Source organism: Podarcis muralis, chromosome 9, assembly GCF_964188315.1.
Source record: "Podarcis muralis chromosome 9, rPodMur119.hap1.1, whole genome shotgun sequence".
Lineage (NCBI taxonomy): Eukaryota > Metazoa > Chordata > Lepidosauria > Squamata > Lacertidae > Podarcis > Podarcis muralis.
In genome coordinates, this window is record NC_135663.1 from 13,812,995 (window position 1) to 13,831,400 (window position 18,406).

The 18,406-nt window shown below is 43.2% G+C and overlaps 2 protein-coding genes across 5 annotated transcripts; one reads left to right on the forward strand and one right to left on the reverse strand.

Moving 5' to 3' along the window:
* The first annotated feature begins 168 nt into the window (after positions 1 to 168).
* On the forward strand, positions 169 to 6,965 carry MRPS18C (mitochondrial ribosomal protein S18C). The gene is made up of 6 exons (XM_028743715.2): positions 169 to 331; positions 2,631 to 2,692; positions 4,226 to 4,309; positions 5,205 to 5,262; positions 6,703 to 6,762; positions 6,848 to 6,965. Exons 1-6 carry the CDS (start codon positions 241 to 243, stop codon positions 6,922 to 6,924), a joined length of 432 nt encoding a protein of 143 aa, XP_028599548.2. The 5' UTR covers positions 169 to 240; the 3' UTR covers positions 6,925 to 6,965.
* Positions 6,966 to 7,857: 892 nt separating this feature from the next.
* On the reverse strand, positions 7,858 to 17,349 carry ABRAXAS1 (abraxas 1, BRCA1 A complex subunit). Of its 4 annotated transcripts, none has more exons than XM_028743711.2 (9): positions 17,126 to 17,349; positions 15,762 to 15,852; positions 14,893 to 14,929; positions 13,923 to 13,989; positions 12,276 to 12,469; positions 11,386 to 11,505; positions 10,478 to 10,562; positions 9,692 to 9,803; positions 7,858 to 8,449 (listed from the first exon to the last, which is right to left on the reverse strand). In XM_028743711.2, the coding sequence occupies exons 1-9, from the start codon at positions 17,213 to 17,215 to the stop codon at positions 8,019 to 8,021; spliced, it is 1,227 nt and encodes a 408-aa protein (XP_028599544.2). In that variant the 5' UTR covers positions 17,216 to 17,349; the 3' UTR covers positions 7,858 to 8,018. The 4 variants fall into 4 exon arrangements, with proteins under 4 accessions (XP_028599544.2, XP_028599543.2, XP_028599546.2 ...); XM_028743710.2 differs by having other exon boundaries at positions 17,114 to 17,348; XM_028743713.2 differs by having other exon boundaries at positions 15,762 to 15,848; positions 17,126 to 17,343.
* Positions 17,350 to 18,406: the final 1,057 nt, after the last annotated feature.

The window sequence follows — 18,406 nt, forward strand, 5'->3', positions numbered from 1 at the left end:
GGTATAAGAAAACTCAACCAATGACCGTTGAGAGAGGGGAGGGGCAAGGGGCGAACGCCGTGCGGCGATTGGACTCCGTGTTTTGTTGACAGTTCGAACTGGGCGCCCTTGCGGCTTCTTCCCGGCGCGGCGCATGCGCGAGCCCTAAAACGTGTCAGAGGACAGGAAATGTACCGAGAGGGAAGGATTTAGGTGCTGCTCTCTGCGTTTTCCGCAGCGGAAGCTTGGAAGGCGGAAAACATGGCTGCCTTGGCGATGGCCGCCAAGGACTCAGGGCGAGTTTTCTGCCTCTTCGCTGGCGTAAGGAAGGGCGCTGTTTCCTCTGGTGCAGGTAAGAGATGGAAAGTCCTGCCCCAACCAGGGAGGGAGTTTGCTTCTTTCGCTAAGGCGTGGCCTGCCTCAGGGCCGGATTTAGGTTTGATGAGGCCCTAAGCTACTGAAGGTAATGGGGCCCTTTATATGTTCAGCTGTCCTTTGTCAACAACAATTTGTCATTGTTTTTTGTGTTGAATATATGCTATATGGTAATTTATGGACCTAATAGGTATCTAAAACCATTTGCACATGTTGCTTTGCAACCAGTCCATGCAGAATGTAAGGTAAAGGGACCCCTGACCATTAGGTCCAGTCGTGACCGACTCTGGGGTTGTGGCGCTCATCTCGCTTTATTGGCCAAGGGAGCCGGCGTACAGCTTCTGGGTCATGTGGCCAGCATGACTAAGCTGCTTCTGGCGAACCAGAGCAGTGCACAGAAACACTGTTTACCTTCCCGCCGGAGTGGTACCTATTTATCTACTTGCACTTTGACATGCTTTCGAACTGCTAGGTTGGCAGGAGCAGGGACTGAGTAACGGGAGCTTACCCCGTCGCAGGGATTCAAACCACCAACCTTCTGATCGGCAAGTCCTAGGCTCTGTGCTTTAACCCACAGCGCCACCTGTGTCCCTATGCAGAATGTAGGCACCCTATATATAAGTGAGCAAACCAGTGATATTTTAGGGAGCAGGCTTGCAGGCAGGGCCCATTAATTACATCATTGGAGCCTACATAACATAAAACACTGTTGCTGTATGTAGGTTTTATTTGTTTTTTAACTTATATTTTGGAAATGTACATCTGGTTCTTTTTCCTTTAAAATTTTTCGGGCCCCCAAGAGAGTGGGGCCCTAAGCTATACCTTGTTTAGCCATTCGGCACTGGCCTGCCTTGTGCAGGCTGGGGGGCGGATAATAGGAACACCTTAGAGCTTTAAGCTTGAATAAACAAAACAAATGGGCGCCGTTTTTCTATGCATTGCAACATAGTAACGTGCAGCACAAAACCTATGTATGTTTATTGCTAGGGAGTAAGTCCTGCTTGTCGTCAATAAGTGGGCACGGTTTTGAAGTGTTACAATAACTGCTTCATCTGTCTTCAGAATAGCATGGGTGTAAGTAGCTCGAGCTAGGCTTAAATCCCTTATGATTTACAGATATATTTAGGAAGAGCAGCTCCTCAAGCAAACCCTGAACCACACTGAGCCCGGCCTTGGCTGGGGAGGGCAGGGTATAAATAAAAAATTATTATTATTATTATTATTATTATTATTATTATTATATATTAACTCTATAATTCTGTTCATTATGGCACTATTTGTAGATGTCCAAGGGTCTACATAACCCCATTGTGAAGCCAGATGTCCAGACTTATATATGCATGCATTGGCTCAAGGGCTGAAGTGGCTCAGCTTTTTCATAATGCTCATCAGTGTTGTATTTCAGAGTTCTGAACCTAGTGGAACTGAGGCTGATTTCACTAGAATCTGCACTTTGGATTTGGCTTGGTCTGGAATATTTCCCTTGTGCGTGCTGGACCTTACAAAAGCCTTTAGAGAGAGCTTGTGTCACAATAATGGGTTGATGACAGTGACTTGTGCTTATCCCTAGTAGATACCATCCGCAAAGGCTGTGGCCTATGCACTGCATGCTGGGCTCTTTCGATCTTCTTTTTTTACTTGGTGTGCATTGTTACACACCCATTTTAGCAGTGAATGCAGTTACGTAGAAAATCTACTCTGAGGGATTTGTTGTTTTCACGTTTGCTGGCCACAAAGGAGGGGAAGCCTCTTCTCTGCAGCAAACATGGAAATGCAGCTTCTTAGGCTGCAACTCTAATGCCATCTACCTGGGCTCACTGAATTCAGTAGGAACACTACTTTGCACCTCCTTCAGCCCACTTGGCTTCTGTGCTTGCTGTGGAGGAAGGGAATTTGCTTCCTCTTGAGGCTAGCATGAAACTAAGGGGGCTGAAAGAGGAGAGAGAATGATCTGTCCCTCCTCTGCAAGCCTGCTCATTCCTCTGCATGGATTTCCATACAGCTGCCTGCATGGGAGTCTTTCTCATGTATGGTCACTAGGTATGTTAAATATAAACACAAAACCTGTGCTAACATCAGCATTTTTGCTGGGGGGTGGGGAAACATTGCTGGTATATCAATGCATATCTATTGGGTTATGATAAATCTCCACAAAAGTATTAAAAAGGGGAGATGGGCTTTGAGTGCTTTAACATTAATTATTTGCTAGCTTTAAATTTCTTGTGAATACTTAAAAACATGTTGTGAGTGTGCTTTGTTACATATGTCTTTTCCAGTTGCATCATGGAGACGGGAGTGTAGTTCATATAGTGAACAGTTGTCCAGTAATGCAGATATGGTAAGAAATGTGTGTTACAATTAACATTCTAATCAGCTTACATATTTTTGAAAGTTTTCAAACTCAAAACATAGGATGATAGTGGTTTACACAGGTTGTACAATGACAATAAAGGTATTATTATTATTAAAGAAAATAATTATGTTGCAACTGCACTTTTTGCTGTGAAACTGCACAGGAGTCAGTATAAAATATATAAGAGCGTAATCAGGTATTTCTACTTTATTTAAGGCTCATTATCAACTGTAGACTATAAACATAGAAGACACCTTGTTGGAAGGTAGCTGAAGTAAAAATGAGTGTTTCAAAATTACAGTGTTTACAACAATCTCAATTTATTTACTCTGAAAACTGTGAGGCATCAAATACAGAACTTGTTTGGCAAATAATTAAAAGAAACTTTGTGTCAAGTTAGAAAATGGTGCCAAAATTACCAAGGAAGAATGGCTAATGCTGTCAGTGGTGGCTAGCCACAACAGCTATGTTCTGCCTCCCCTGTTGGAGGCAGTATGCCTCTGAATGCTTGTCTCTGGGATTGACAGGTGGGGAGACTGCTGGCCTAGAAGATCTCTTGGTCTGATCCAGCAAGGTCCTTCTTATGAATCTCCCCAGGTGATCTTAGGCCAATCACTGCCTCTCAGCCTATTTTATTTATTCATTTATTTCATAAAATATTATATGCTGCTTAATTGTAGAAAAAAACCTCAAAGTGTTTTACAGAAAGGAAGAAACAATAAAAAACTACAACCATAATTAAAAACATACAGGTTAAAACCACAATATAATAGACTAAAACAAATCAAAACTCACACAAACTTTCTAAACATCTGGGTAGGCTTGTCCAAATGTCTTCAGTAGGTGCCAAAAAAGAATACTGTGAAGGTGTCTGCCTGATATTAAATGTTTGACCACAGCCTGGTATAAATTACACTAGCCAATGCTTGTAAACCAAAGTGCCAGAAATATGTTTAAAATTTCTACACAAGGGATTGAGATGTAGCTAACGTAGCAACATTTTATGGGCTGAGTACGTATATTCGAGGGGAGACAATCAAGAAGATTGATCAATGATGGATTCTGTTCTTACATTTAAAGTTTAATATAAGAACTATGTGGCAATTTTAAGATAAGTTAAAAAACCGCCCAGAAGCAGCCTTTTGCTTTTTTTAGTCTATTCTATAACAGTTCTAACTAGAAGCCCCATTTGGTGGGTCAACCAAATAGACAGGTACCATATATCTATGCTAGAGTCCAACCTAGGGCTGATTTTTGTGTAACATGTTGCAAGACACTTGTTCTGTATGATAGTATCATGTCTGCTTCAGCACTTAAGCCAGCAGTTCTCAACCTGTGGGTCCCCAGATGTTGTTGAACTACAACTCCCGTTATCCCTGAGCTCTGTCCTTTCTAGCTAGGGGTGATGGGAGTTGTAGTTCAACATCTGGGGACCCACAGGCTGAGAAAGGCTGACTTAAGCAGTCAGTACTAAAAGAAAGTAGAAAGACACTTCTGCTAAAACTATTTCTGTTTCAGCCTGTGCCAATGGACAATCCCTATAAGGAACCCCCTAAAAAGTGTGTCTTGTGTGGGGTAGCTGTTGACTACAAAAATGTACAGGTAAATTCCTCTGTATTTGTGTTTGTTGTCAAGGTGTACTAAAGAAAGCTAAGCAAAATCCGGCCTATGCTTATCGGAGATCATGCTAGTTCACTTGTCTACACTCCTACGTGTTACAAGAATACTGCTTCAGGGCGGTACTTTTGCAACATTTCTGTTCCTTTCATGCGGCTCCGTTCACCTAGGAGTGAATGCCACTGGCACTAAATATGTAAAATTAAAATTCACTCTTTTAGAATACACTCAGGAATACGTGCAAGGAAAATATAACAAGATCAGTTGCATGTTGGAAATCCAAAGTATGCCTTGGACATATGCCAAATCCCCATGGTTATTATGACTTAAAGGTGCGGAGGCAGGATAATTGCAGGAATGCAGAATACTGTGCTTGCCCAGCACATGTGGTTGATAGGGTGTCACCTTGCAAGTACAATAAATCTACCCCTAATAACCAAGAGTAGGAGGTGTAAAGCCAAGTAAAGCAAGCATAGAAACAGGATTGCATTTGGAATAAAGTATATAACATTGCTGGATCTCTTAACCACGGCTATTTCAGGATTATCTTGTGGGCTCATGTGCTTCTTCTCTTGCATACAAAATAGTTTCTATACCTCACCCAGTCTTAAGTGCACGGGGCCTCTACTTTGGTTTATCCTACCAATCCTCTGGTCTTCCTTTGGATTTCCGCTTTGCAGACTGACTGGCCATACAAAACAGAAACTACATTTTAAATTGTTTTCTGCTTGTGAAATTTCAGTACTTAATTTTCTTTAAATATTGCATGATTAGTATGTTTAAATGAACTGTGGAGATTTGCTACCAATATGTAAAAAAATAGAAAAGAAGAAATCAAAATGTTGCTTAATATTTGTTAATTTTTTTCCTCCTCCAACAGCTTTTATCACAGTTTATTTCGCCATACTCTGGTCACATTTTTGGAAGGCATATAACAGGTATGTGAAAGATTTAGCAGTACAGTGGTGCCCCGCAAGACGAATGCCTCGCAAGACGGAAAACCCGCTAGACGAAAGGGTTTTCCGTCGCGGAGGCGCTTCGCAAAACGAATTTCCCTATGGGCTTCCTTCGCAAAACGAAAGCCCATAGGGAAATCTCCGGGACAGCGGGGAAGCGCAGCGCCTCTTCCCCACTGTCCTCGGACCTCCTCCCGCCGCCAGGCTTCGGAAGGCTGCTCCGAACCCTGGCGGGGGGGGCGGAGAGGTTTTTTAAAAACCCCGGGACAGCGGGGGACTTCTCCGCTGTCCGGGGCGATTTTAAAATGCTGCCGGGTGGCAGCGCTGACTCCCGGCAGCATTTAAAAAAACCCGGGACAGCGGGTTTAAAATCGCCCCGGGCGGCGCGTTTCTCCGCTGTCCCCGACGGCTTTTGAAGGCAGGCGGGGGGAGCAAAGACTTTCGCCCCCCGCCCGCCTTCAGAAGAGGTCCTGGACCTCTTCTGAAGGCCGGCGGGGGGCAAAAGCCCCTGCGAGGGCAGGCAGGGGGGACAAAGACTTTTGCCCCCCGCCGGCCTTCAGAAGAGGTCCAGGACCTCTTCTGAAGGCTGGCGGGGGGCAAAAGCCCCTGGGAAGGCAGGCAGGGGGGACAAAGACTTTTGCCCCCCGCCAGCCTTCAGAAGAGGTCCTGGACCTCTTCTGAAGGCCGGCGGGGGGCAAAAGTCTTTGCTCCCCCTCGCCGGCCTTCAAAAGCCGTCGGGGACAGCGGAGAAACGCGCTGCCTTTCTCCGCTCTCCCGGGAAGGCAGGCAGGGGGCAGCAAAGACTTTTGCCCCCCGCCGGCCTTCAGAAGAGGTCCTGGACCTCTTCTGAAGGCCGGCGGGGGGCAAAAGTCTTTGTCCCCCCTGCCTGCCTTCCCGGGGGCTTTTAAATCGCCCCGGGACAGTGGAGAAGTCCTCCGCTGTCCCGGGGTTTTTTAAAATGCTGGGGGTGGGAAGAAAAGCCCTTCGTCCCCCCCCCCCAGCCTTCAGAAGAGGTCGGGGGACAGGCTGTCCCCGGACCTGGTCTGAAGTCGGTTTCCCTAGGAACGCATTAATTGATTTTCAATGCATTCCTATGGGAAACCGTGCTTCGCAAGACGAAAAACTCGCAAGAAGAAAAAACTTGCGGAACGAATTAATTTCGTCTTGCGAGGCACCACTGTATTATATTTAAGGTAAATGTTTTTCACTACTTATTAATTTTAAGGCTATTTAACCAGCCGCCTTTGACCTGTGCAGCATTCTGAATTATATTGAATTTGGTTTCTAAAACTTAAATCGAGACCAGTCTTGAGTGCTTATATTTTTAAAAGCCCCTTAATAGGTTTAATCTGCATTGATAAAGGAATTGATCTTTTGACGTTTTCAAATGAAGTGGCTTTTTAGGATTTTTTGATTTTACAGGCTTATGTATGAAGAAGCAGCAAGAGGTTGCAAAAAATATTAAAAGGGCCCGACAACTGGGTGAGCATCTTTTTAAAATATGGAGGTACTTAGATGTTTTGCAAATTGCTTTGTTTCTAAAGCTTCTGAATTTATTATGTTGCAGGATTTATGTCGGTTACATACAAGGACCCAACATTCCTCAGCGACCCTAAAGTATGTAGTATCAAATATCCAGAATGAATTATGTTAACTGTACTTAATAAAACTGATTTTGTAACTGATTTGTAGTCATTCCTGGTACATCCTTAATAAGCAAACCACTAGCACGTCAGATACGATCCTGTTAATTCTGCTGTATACAGAGTACACAGGATTGCCATGTGAATGGCAGAATGCTTCTCCTCTGTGCTAATAATCATGCCATTCTTCAAATGGCTGTCATTTTGTATGCAAGGTGGAAAACATGCTGTCATGCCTAACAATAAAAATACCTACTTGGAAGCAAGTATATATGTCTAATAGGGCTTACTCCTAGGTAGGTGTAGGTTTGGCGCATCTGTGTGCTATATTACTATGTACTATATTGCTCCGTGTGGAAAATGGATTAGTGGAACACAATCAAAGGCAGTATCATGAATGAAATATTTGTATTAAGGTCTTGCCCATTTCTCTGTAGGCTGACATGAAACCATGTTTAGCTTTCAGTTCAGCTGCTTTGCTTTCAAGCACAGCATATAACCATTTTGTATCCTGCTGACGGAAGGCTCTGATCCATTGGAGATTTCCCCCTCCTTTCCTTTCCTCTGCAGACCTGTGCACCACCCCTTTCTGCTCCAGAGGGCTGGTGGACCCTTTGGAATTACAGTGGTACCTCGGGTTAAGAACTTAATTTGTTCTGGAGGTCCATTCTTAACCTGAAGCACTGCTGCTGCGCAATTTCTGTTCTCATCCTGAAGCAAAGTTCTTAACCCGAGGTACTATTTCTGGGTTAACAGAGTCTGTAACCTGAAACGTCTGTAACCCGAGGTACCACTGTATTGTTGCATTCTTAGTCCAGCCTTAGTCCAAACATGGTACTATCAGTACAGTACATTTTATGCTGAAGTCTTCCACCAGGGATAATCCCTGTGGAAAATAAGGAATACAAAATCTACTGAGGAAGAAACTAGACTATTTTGTTTCCCCCCAAATTGTGGGGATTAATGCTGGTTTAATTTTTGATGGGTGAGTTTTCATAAACAAGACTTCCCCTCCCAGAGACCATGAACAAATGGACAGTTACATAGGCAACAATTTCTGGGGGGAAATAAATCCTTTATCTGTACTGAAAGGGATTAAAAACTTGGAGATACTCTGCGTTCTTCATGCTCTTTTGTAACATCCTCATCAGGTTCAGTGTCACTGGTTGGAATGTTTGTTTCTTGGTCACTGTTCTTTTGGTCCTCCCGAAATAGATTTCGACGAAGTTTGAAAGATCGTAGCCTTTTGAATGGCTTTGGTCCACTTGTAGTTACAGTAGCCTTTCGCTTAATTACCTGCCTTGTCTCAGCTTCAGGGAAACTATTTTCTTTGAACATTAAGGTCAGCCAGTCCATTATCTTTGTGTTGTGGTCAATGTTGCAGCAATGCTTAGAAATCTGTCTTCCTTTTAAAGTAACACTGCTTGACTGCAGTCCAGAATTTGGGAAAAAGTTTTGCAAAGCTTGACAAAGGAAGATATTTTCTTTGGATTCATCTGGGTGACTTTTCTTCGTTTGGGTAACTTCTGAAACAGACAGAGGGTATTTTCTTTTGATATAACAGCTACAGCAGCCTACAAGACTTCCAAGTGCATAGAACAGCAGCTGCTTGACTGGTAACTATTTAATGAGCAGTCCTAAGACTTTGGCAAGCCTCAAGTCCCTTGATTTGGATGATGTGACAAACTATGGTTAAGGAAAGGCAAAAGCATGGGGCCTGAGACTTGCTGAAGCCTTTTCATATTGTGCGAAACTACAGCTTAATAAAACATCCAACCATAGCATATGTGAAATAGCAGCTCATACATTCTAAATATCTGAACTATTTGCTTAACATGCCTTTTGCAACATCAGGGTCGTTTCTAGACAAGTAAGTATCAATAATAATAATAATAATTTATTATTTGTACCACACCCATCTGGCTAGGTTTCCCCAGCCACTCTGGACAGCTTCCAACAACAATTAAAAATACATTAAAATGTCACACATTAAAAACTTCCCTTAACAGGGCTGCCTTCAGATGTCTTCTAAATGTCAGGTAGTTGTTGTTCTCTTTGACATCTGATGGGAGGGTGTTCCACAGGGCGGGCGCCACTACCGAGAAGGCCCTCTGCCTGGTTCCCTGCAGCTTTGCTGCTCACAATGAGGGAACCGCCAGAAGGCCCTCGGCGCTGGACCTCAGCGTCTGGGCAGAATGATTGGGGTGGAGATGCTCCTTCAGGTATACTGGGCCGAGGCCATTTATATATCTATATCTATATATCTATATCAGAGGTAGCCAGCCTGGTGTCATACAATTGGCTGTTGTATTCCTAACCATTACCGACCCCTGCCAGCATGGCCAGGGGTCAGGGTGGTGAAAGCTGAAGTCCAATAACAGCTGTAGGGCACTGCGTAGCCTATTCCTGATCTATGCTCTTGATTCCTATTGTAGAATATTGAGGAGTGCCTGGTTTAGCACTCGATTAAGTGCGTAAGCTCTTTTTACAGGAGCAAAGGCTGACAAGTAAACTGAAGATGCCAAATGTAAAGGGAATCCAGTGACAATTCATAAGCGCACCCCTGCTTTAGAATCAGAACCAAGAGAGTGAATTTAAGATCCTAGGACAGGTATTGAAGTAGGAACCTGTAACTCTTATTCTTCTGTCTCCTACATTTCTATGGAGCTTTCACTAAAGGGGAATGAGGGTTCCTATTTCAGCTGTAGAAGATTACGTACCCTGTCAGTTTAATGAGATGGAACAGAAAGTTAGGTGTTTTAAGTTACCTGCAGTTTGCATCTGTTCTTTTTTCCTTCGTACTTCTTGTCTCAGTTGATCTACCTCTGCTAGCAGATTCTCTACTGATCTTTCACTATCTGCTACTTTACTGCCTATATTCTAGGAGAGAGGGGGAAAAATGGGATAAATTGTCATCTTATCCATATACAAATAAACATTTTGATTAAGCTTTTTTTATGAATTAACAGCTAACTGATGGTGGCTATCCTCTACCTCCACAGTTGGAAGTAGCAATGCTTCTGAATACCAGTTGCTGGAAATCAAAGAATGGGAGAGAGTTGCTCTTGCACTCATGTTCTGCTTACTGGTTTTCCACAGGCATCTGGTTGGCCACTGTGAGAACAGGACACTGGACTAAATGGACCACTGGCCTGATGCAGCAGAGCTTTTCTTATAAAACTGAGACACTCTCTATGTGTGCTGTTGGAGACTAGATAATGCTGTCACCGCACACTTAACTTCCTGAATAAAAGCTGTGTGATTAAGCTTTCAGGTGACCCTAGAACAACAGGTTTTTCTGGAATACAGCCTAAATAATACTGCGCATGGCACTCACTTCCCTACCTATGCTTATTTCTAGGATACACAATAATAATATATCTGCCTGGTACACAAGTTAATGGGGTTTACTTTTCCCTAATTTCCAATCTCCAGCTTCAGGACATTTTGCGTCAACATTTCTTCATATAGATTGTGTTGCCAAACACTTACTTCAAACTTTGTGTTCCTGGTTAAAAGGTGCGTGAGAAGTTTTCCAAAAGCATGTAACTTACCTCCATTTCCTCCTGCAAGGTGGCAGACATTTCAGCAGTCTTCAGAACCTCTTTTAGAGACCCATCTTCATTAAAAAATTCTGACCTTTTGAAACAAAAAAAGGAAGTCTATAATGTACTATTTCCATCTGCCATTTTATGCAAAGTGGATTTTGAAATCTAAATTTTGGCATTGACAACTGAACACAACCTTCAAAAAAAAAGGTAAAGGACCCCTGACAGTTAAGTCCAGTCACAGACGACTCTGGGGTTGCGGCACTCATCTCACTTTACAGGCCGAGGGAGCCAACGTTTCTCCGCAGACAGTTTTTCCGGGTCATGTGGCCAGCATGACTAAGCCGCTTCTGACGAAACCAGAGCAGCACACGGAAACGCCGTTTACCTTCCCACCACAGCGGTACCTATTTATCCTCCGCTGTCCCGGAGGCTTCGCTGCCGCCCGCCAGCATTTTAAAATCGCCCCGGACAGCGGAGAAGTCCTCCACTGTCCCGGGGTTTTTTTTAAATGCTGGGGGTGGGAAGAAAAGCCCTTGTCCCCCCCCCAGCCTTCAGAAGAGGTCGGGGGACAGACTGTCCCCGGACCTGGTCTGAAGGCGGTTTCCATAGGAACGCATTGATTGATTTTCAATGCATTCCTATGGGAAACCGTGCTTCGCAAGACGAAAAACTTGCAGGAAGAAAAAACTTGCGGAACGAATTAATTTCGTCTTGCAAGGCACCACTATATATATATATACATATATATATATATATATATATATATATATATATATATATATATATATGTGTGTGTGTGTGTGTGTGTGTGTGCGCGCGCGCATACACCCCCACACACCCATGCTGCTAGCTGGCAATCATTTGGAGTCACCAAAAACACAATGCAAAAAATTAAAACATCCTTTTCATACCTGTGTTTTGCAACTGCTCTACAATAGCCGGAAGAAATACAAGAACCAGATGCAGTATGGTATCCATGCTCTTCTGCCATTCTCAAATTGGCAATAACAAGAGGAACTTTCTGAAAAGGACTTTAGAAAAGGATAAATAGAAGAATTTAATATAACTACAATGGCAAGGTTTACTGGGTGCACAAAATAGTACCAGTCCATTATTAATTCATAATACAACTTATTTTGAAAAGAGTTGTATAGGATTGCTTTGTGCGTCCCACTAAGTTCAATGGGGTTTACTCCCAGGTTTGCAGCCTTACAAAAAAATCTTATACATTCTTACCTGGGAGTTAAGTCTACTGACCTCAGAGAAACTTACTTCTGAGTAAACTTGCTCATAAATATGCTTTTAATATTTTAAGATTGAGCACTGCTCAGACACAAACTAATTCTGTGGTAGTCTTGGAACTTACAAAGATGGTGTGCAATGCCTAGTGCAACTGCTATTACCGTATTAACTAGACTCTATGTGCCATTGAATCTAAGGCACACCTTAATTTTTGCAACGTGATTTGGCCAAAAAAGGTGCGCATTAGATTCAAGTAAATACGGTACTATGCTTCGTTACAGTTTGCTATCACTTGCACCACATCAGCTCTCAAGCTTTTTGCGCTAATGTGATGTTGGGTCTCTCCTGCACATTTCTGTAGAGCTATCACAAGTCTGATTACGTGTAAGATTGCAGCCAATGATATTAAGAGTAAGAAAGTGAAATTTCAACAGAAAGAAATCATTTCCATTGCAAGATTTCCTCCAAATTTCAAAGGAAAAGGGATTAACCCAAGAAAGTGATTAGCTATATTTCACTGAGTTACAGAAATGCACTAAAGGGTAACGAATATACTTACCCTTCTTGCGGTTTATGTAAGGCATATTCAAGTTTGTAAGTGGATAAATTTGAAGACGTTGGGCTGAAAGTCAGTAACAGAAAAACAAGGCCCTGATTTGACAAGTGTGACTGTAAATGCTTATGAAGGAGTCGCTCTCTGAACGTCATTGTCTGGTCAGTATTACGCCTGAGTTTGTACCAGCCCACCACAGTCTGGAAGAGAAATGGCAATCTGAAAATTAGATATAGCTTCTTTAAACAACAACAACAACAACTTATTTATACCCTGCCCATCTGGCTGGGGTTCCCCCAGCCACTCTGGGCGGCTTCCAACAAAACACTAAAATACAATAACCTATTAAACATTAAAAGCTTCCCTAAACAGGGCTGCCTTCAGATGTCTTCTAAAAGTTTGGTAGTTATTTTTCTCTTTGACATCTGGTAGGAGGGCGTTCCACAGGGCGGGTGCCACTACCGAGAAGGCCCTCTGTCTGGTTCCCTGTAACCTCACTTCTCGCAGAGAGGGAACCGCCAGAAGGCCCTTGGCACTGGACCTCAGTGTCCGGGCAGAACGATGGGGGTGGAGACGCTCCTTCAGGTATACTGGACCAAGGCCGTTTAGGGCTTTAAAGGTCAGCACCAACACTTTGAATTGTGCTCGGAAACGTGCTGGGAGCCAGTGTAGGCCTTTCAAGACTGGTGTTGTATGGTCTCGGCGGCCGCCCCCAGTCACCAGTCTAGCTGCCGCATTCTGGATTAGTTGTAGTTTCCGGGTCACCTTCAAAGGTAGTCCCACATAGAGCACATTGCAGTAGTCCAAGCGAGAGATAACTAGAGCATGCACCACTCTGACAAGACAGTCTGCGGGCAGGTAGGGTCTCAGCCTGCGTACCAGATGGAGTTGATAAACAGCTGCCCTGGACACACAATTGACCTGCGCCTCCATGGACAGCTGTGAGTCCAGAATGACTCCCAGGCTGCGCCCCTGGTCCTTCAGGGGCACAGTTACCCCAATCAGGACCTGGAAGTCCTCCATACCCGCCCATCTCCTGTCCCCCCAAAACAGTACTTCTGTCTTCAACCTCAATCTGTTAGCCGCCATCCATCCTCCAACCGCCTCCAGACACTCACACAGGACCTTCACTGCCTTCACTGGTTCTCATACCTCTTGCATAATGACTGAGAGTCACCCTATTGCTGGTGCTAAAAAGTGATTTTACCTGGGTTCCCCAAGACTCAGCTTAGCTTGTCTTCTGAAACGCAATGGAATTTCCACCAGCCAAGGTACTGGGCCATACTTAAAATGTCTCTTTGGTAACAACAACCATGTGCCCATAATGTGAAAAGTTGAAAAACCATGTCACTGGCAGATCAACTGTTTGCATGTTCGCTCTAAAGTATGGTCCACTGTATTCATTTGAGCTTCTTTGCCAATAAGTGTGTGGAGATAGCAGTCAAAAGCTGCAATCCTAGACACACTTATACTTACTTGGAGTAAGCCCACTGAACTCACTGGGACTTAGGTAAAGGTAAAACCTGCCTGTACATGTCTAATAAGAACCAGTCTGTAGGATATTATGCATGCATTTAAACAAGAATATAGTAGTAATCTATGGTATCCATACATTTCTGTTTTGTGAAGAGGTTAGTTCTAAACGCAAAATACCTTTTTGCAACTCGACAATATATTATTCAGCAGTGGCTCGTTCAATTCTCCTGCCGAGTTGTAAAAGCTGGAAAAGATAAGAGGTATCCCAAGGGCAACAGAGATGTTGAATCAAAGACATTTCTAGAGTGGCATTGGTTTTTATTACTAAGCTTCACACATTTGCTCATACAGCAAATGAACACAGCGTATAATGATAATTTCAATGAAAATACAGAAATCAAATCCTTTAGACCTTTGGAAGAGAAGGAAGTCATGGAGAAAATCATGTAACATCTTCTACCCTGAAATAATAATCACTTTGTTTGATTTACTGACTTTCCATATGTATTGTTCAACATCAATTGAAGGCATATTTATTTACCCAGGCTTTTGCCGCGTGACGACCCTGGCACCAATATGTATTCAATGATTGGTTGCTAAAATTGGTGGTTGCTTTTTTTATCCTTGTTTTTAAATTTTTGTTGGTTGTACATTACCCTGAACTCCTATGGAGGACATGCAACTAAAAAATGCCCTGAATAAATAAATAAAAATACAGTGGTACCTCGGGTTAAGTACTTAATTCGTTCCGGAGGTCCGTTCTTAACCTGAAACTGTTCTTAACCTGAAGCACCACTTTAGCTAATGGGGCCTCCTGCTGCCACTGTGCAGCCGGAGCACGATTTCTGTTCTCATCCTGAAGCAAAGTTCTTAACCCGAGGTAATATTTCTGGGTTAGCGGAGTCTGTAACTTGAAGCATCTGTAACCTGAACTCTCTAAACATGCTTCCCTTGCTTACTTAAACAGCAAACATTTATCTGTGAGCAAGCCCCACCGAAATAAGTTTCCTTAGGCATGCATATTCTGTTGCCATGATCCAAGGCTCTGACTGAATTCAACACATGAAGTCCTCTGCGTGAGGGTTTTGCTATCCCCTTGTATGAAACAGAATTCAAGTTTCTTTCTGAAATAGGGTACAGCACTTACCTGAAGGGTTGGTAGCATGGAATGTGACTTTGTATATCTGAAAATGAAACGACATCTTACTTTCCCCTGAATGATTGTGTAGGCATATCACTGCACAATGTGGTCTGCTGACAGTAATAACTGAATTCTGTGTTCAGTCACAACCTTACAAGATACTCAAATAATTTTAATATTTATTACATCTGCTAGTCGCTTTTTACAAAGAAAGTCTTAAAGCGACTTAAGATGAAGTACTGCTAAAATCAACTAAAAGTCAGAAAAATTAAGAACAATGTACAATATAAAATTCCTAAAATGCTTGCCCACATTTCGTTTATATACTTCAAACAGTGGATAAGCAGAAGTCCATTTGACTCAAGAGCCTTGAAAAAGAAGTATACAGCTGGGTATATCCACAAAAATCACACATCATAGGTATTTTCTCTCATGTGTATACTGACACACAAACTACTACAGTAAATTTGAAGATCTATATACGGCAATTTTTCTTCCTCAAAAACAAATGCAAAACAAATTGGGCAGGCCTTTGATCACATTTGTTCTCTTTCTGCTGCTCTGAAGAGATAGGAATGTCAAGGGACCATTATGAAAAGCTGTATAGAAATAAAAGAACTACACAGCCACCGGACAAACCTGGAGATAACACTATTCCTTGTAGGGGAGGGAAAGGACGAGTTGCGGTATAAAATAGATCCTGCTGCTAGACATCATGGGATCCCACAGAATGACTTCACAGCAGCTCAGAAGCAATGCAGCACCATCACCGCATTCAAATATACTGGTACACTCATGCACTAATAATATTTTACAAGCGCCACATAATGTTCATTCCGCCCCAAAGGAAATGCATCGGTTGGTAGCTGACTTACCAATTGTATACACAACTTCAGCACCATCCATCTGAGAGTCAGTAATGATGTCCTTGGCTTCAGATTTCACCTCCCCAAGGAGGAATCCTTCCTTTGCAATTGAAGAAACACCATAGTTACGCATCACTCCACTAGCAAGAGCTGTACAGTCAGTATTATTATTATTAGTTTCTAAACCACTTTATATTTTGAATAAAAAAATCTCAAAGCGGTTTGCAACCTACATTAAAACATCAAATAAAACAATCCCGAATAAAACATTCCTGAAGAAAGTGAAATATAATGTATACACCCAAAGTAACAAAATGAATATAATATCTAAAATATTATATTTCAAAACAAAACGTTACCAAGGAGGTCAACTACAGAATGCATATTTAAAGCAGCAAAGTTAGCAAAACAAAACAATTTTTTCAAAAGAAAACATTACTAAAAGAAGTCAAATATAAAACGCTCATTTAAAACAGCATAATTTAAGGGCTGGGCCTGGACGGAAGTATTTGAGTCGTCCCCCTTCAAAAAAGCAGATCAAATCGCACCCTTTGCCACTGACTAGTCCCAAACTTTTAGTAAATTTGGAAGCATATTCTAACATTAAACTAACTATGGATGCTTCCAGGTGACCTGTCCCTGAAGCATCCATTACTGTATAGCTGTTTTGCAAGGTTAGGCGATTTGTGTCAAGCGAGTAGTGGCTATGGAGTGTCAGACTACGACTAGGACCAGGGAGATCTGCGAGGAGGGAAATTTGAAATACGTATATCTCAAGCACGCCCAAGACACAGCGGAGACACACAGCAGCGTTTTCTGGAGACGTGAAATCTTCCTGGGGAGGAGGGGAAGCTCAATTTAAGCCGTGCTTTTAAGAGGGGTCGCAGAGAGGGTTACGGTCCCTCTGTTGTTACAGACCCACGCAGGGCACCGGGCTGGCTGCGCGCACGAAGCACTTGGGTTTGGGAGTCACACGAGACGCGAGGCAACTCTTCCCAAAGTAAGTGTTGGAGAGGGGGGTCTGCGCGCGTTGCAGCTCCGTCGCTGCCTAAAAGTGGGAAATGCACACGTGCATGTATACACGCATGCATACAAACATATAACCAGGAGTGAAACTTGGCGCGGGGAAGGGGCAGCCACGGCAGGAGATGCGCCCTCACTTGGCCTCTGCACAAACACATACTACACAACAACAACAACACGCCCTGGCTCCCTTTTACGCATAAAGCACCCGAGCTCCCATTAAACAAGGACAAGAGGTGCCGGGGCGAAAGCACTTCCTCGGGGTAACCCGAAAGCACCCCCGTCCACTTCATGCGTAATGGCGATGGGGATGTTCGCCAACACGGGGCGAAGGGCACCTTTTTACGCACAGTGTCGGAGCCGCTGTTGACATGGTGGAAAGCGAGCGCGCCCACGAAGGCGCCCGAGAGGAGGGCCGTCGTGCTCTCGGCGGCTGCCATGGCCGGATCCGCGCCCAACGGGCCTGTTCAGCCGCGCGGCGGAAGGCGGGCGAGGGCGGTGGGGAAGGAAGCGAGGCCGGCTGCGAGAGGAGCAATGGCCGCGCCCGGCCCTGGAGACCCGACGAGGGAGGAGGCGGAGACATCGGGCGCCCAGAGAGAAAGAGGCCGCCCACTGGTACACAGAGCAAGGGATCTAAAGGATCTAATAACTTGTCTCCGTTGATCGAAACCAAATAAAGACACGTGTGTGTGTGTACATAAGGAATCAGTATACACACGCACAGCCTTTATTTGGTTTTTATTAAGATACACGCAAGAAACAAGGAATCATTGCAGGTGTCTTTCTTTGGCTTTTATTAACACACGAACAATAAACATAAGGAATCACACACACAGATATATATCTATATATATATCTATAGATATTTATATATATAGAGATACACACACACACACACACATACATATACACACATATATATATACACATATGTGTGTGTTATTTGGTTCTTATTAACAAACAAACCTAAGTATGTTTGTTTGTATGTTGCACATCTTTATTTGGTTATTTATTTATTTTGGTTCCTTCCCCACCATCGTGGTCAGCACAGTGAGTGAGGGTAGGAGCTGTAGTCTGAAAACAAATAAAGGTATCTAGGCACTATTTTAATTTATACAGTATAGCATAAATCCTGCCCAATTTAAGCATCCTTCTTGCCTGCCTCAAAAGTAGTAGATAATTCAGTGTATACAGATGTGGGGGAGGTATGCGCACTCCCAATTAGTTAAAAGCCAAAAACCTAATAGGAACTTTAACCAGTTATTGAATTAACCATTGCACTTTGGGTTTGAGGTTAAGGAGGAGCATTCAAGAGTTACAAATTATTTTTGACTGCTATGTTGTGCAACTATAGCAGGTTGACATCCTGCATTTCAATAATAATAATAATACATACTATAACAACACACACCTCAGGTTTCTTGCACTTATAATGGTTGGGGAAGGGACAACTCATGGCACAAATACATTATACACTCTCAAGCACTGCCTACTAGTGTGGATGGGATTTTAGAAGCATAAAATTTGAAAGTGAAAACTGCTAATATGTTTATTATAGCCATGTGCATGCGAAAGGTACTGTCAACTTCATGTCAGTGCTAATCTGCTATATATTTTGGAAACCTGTTCAT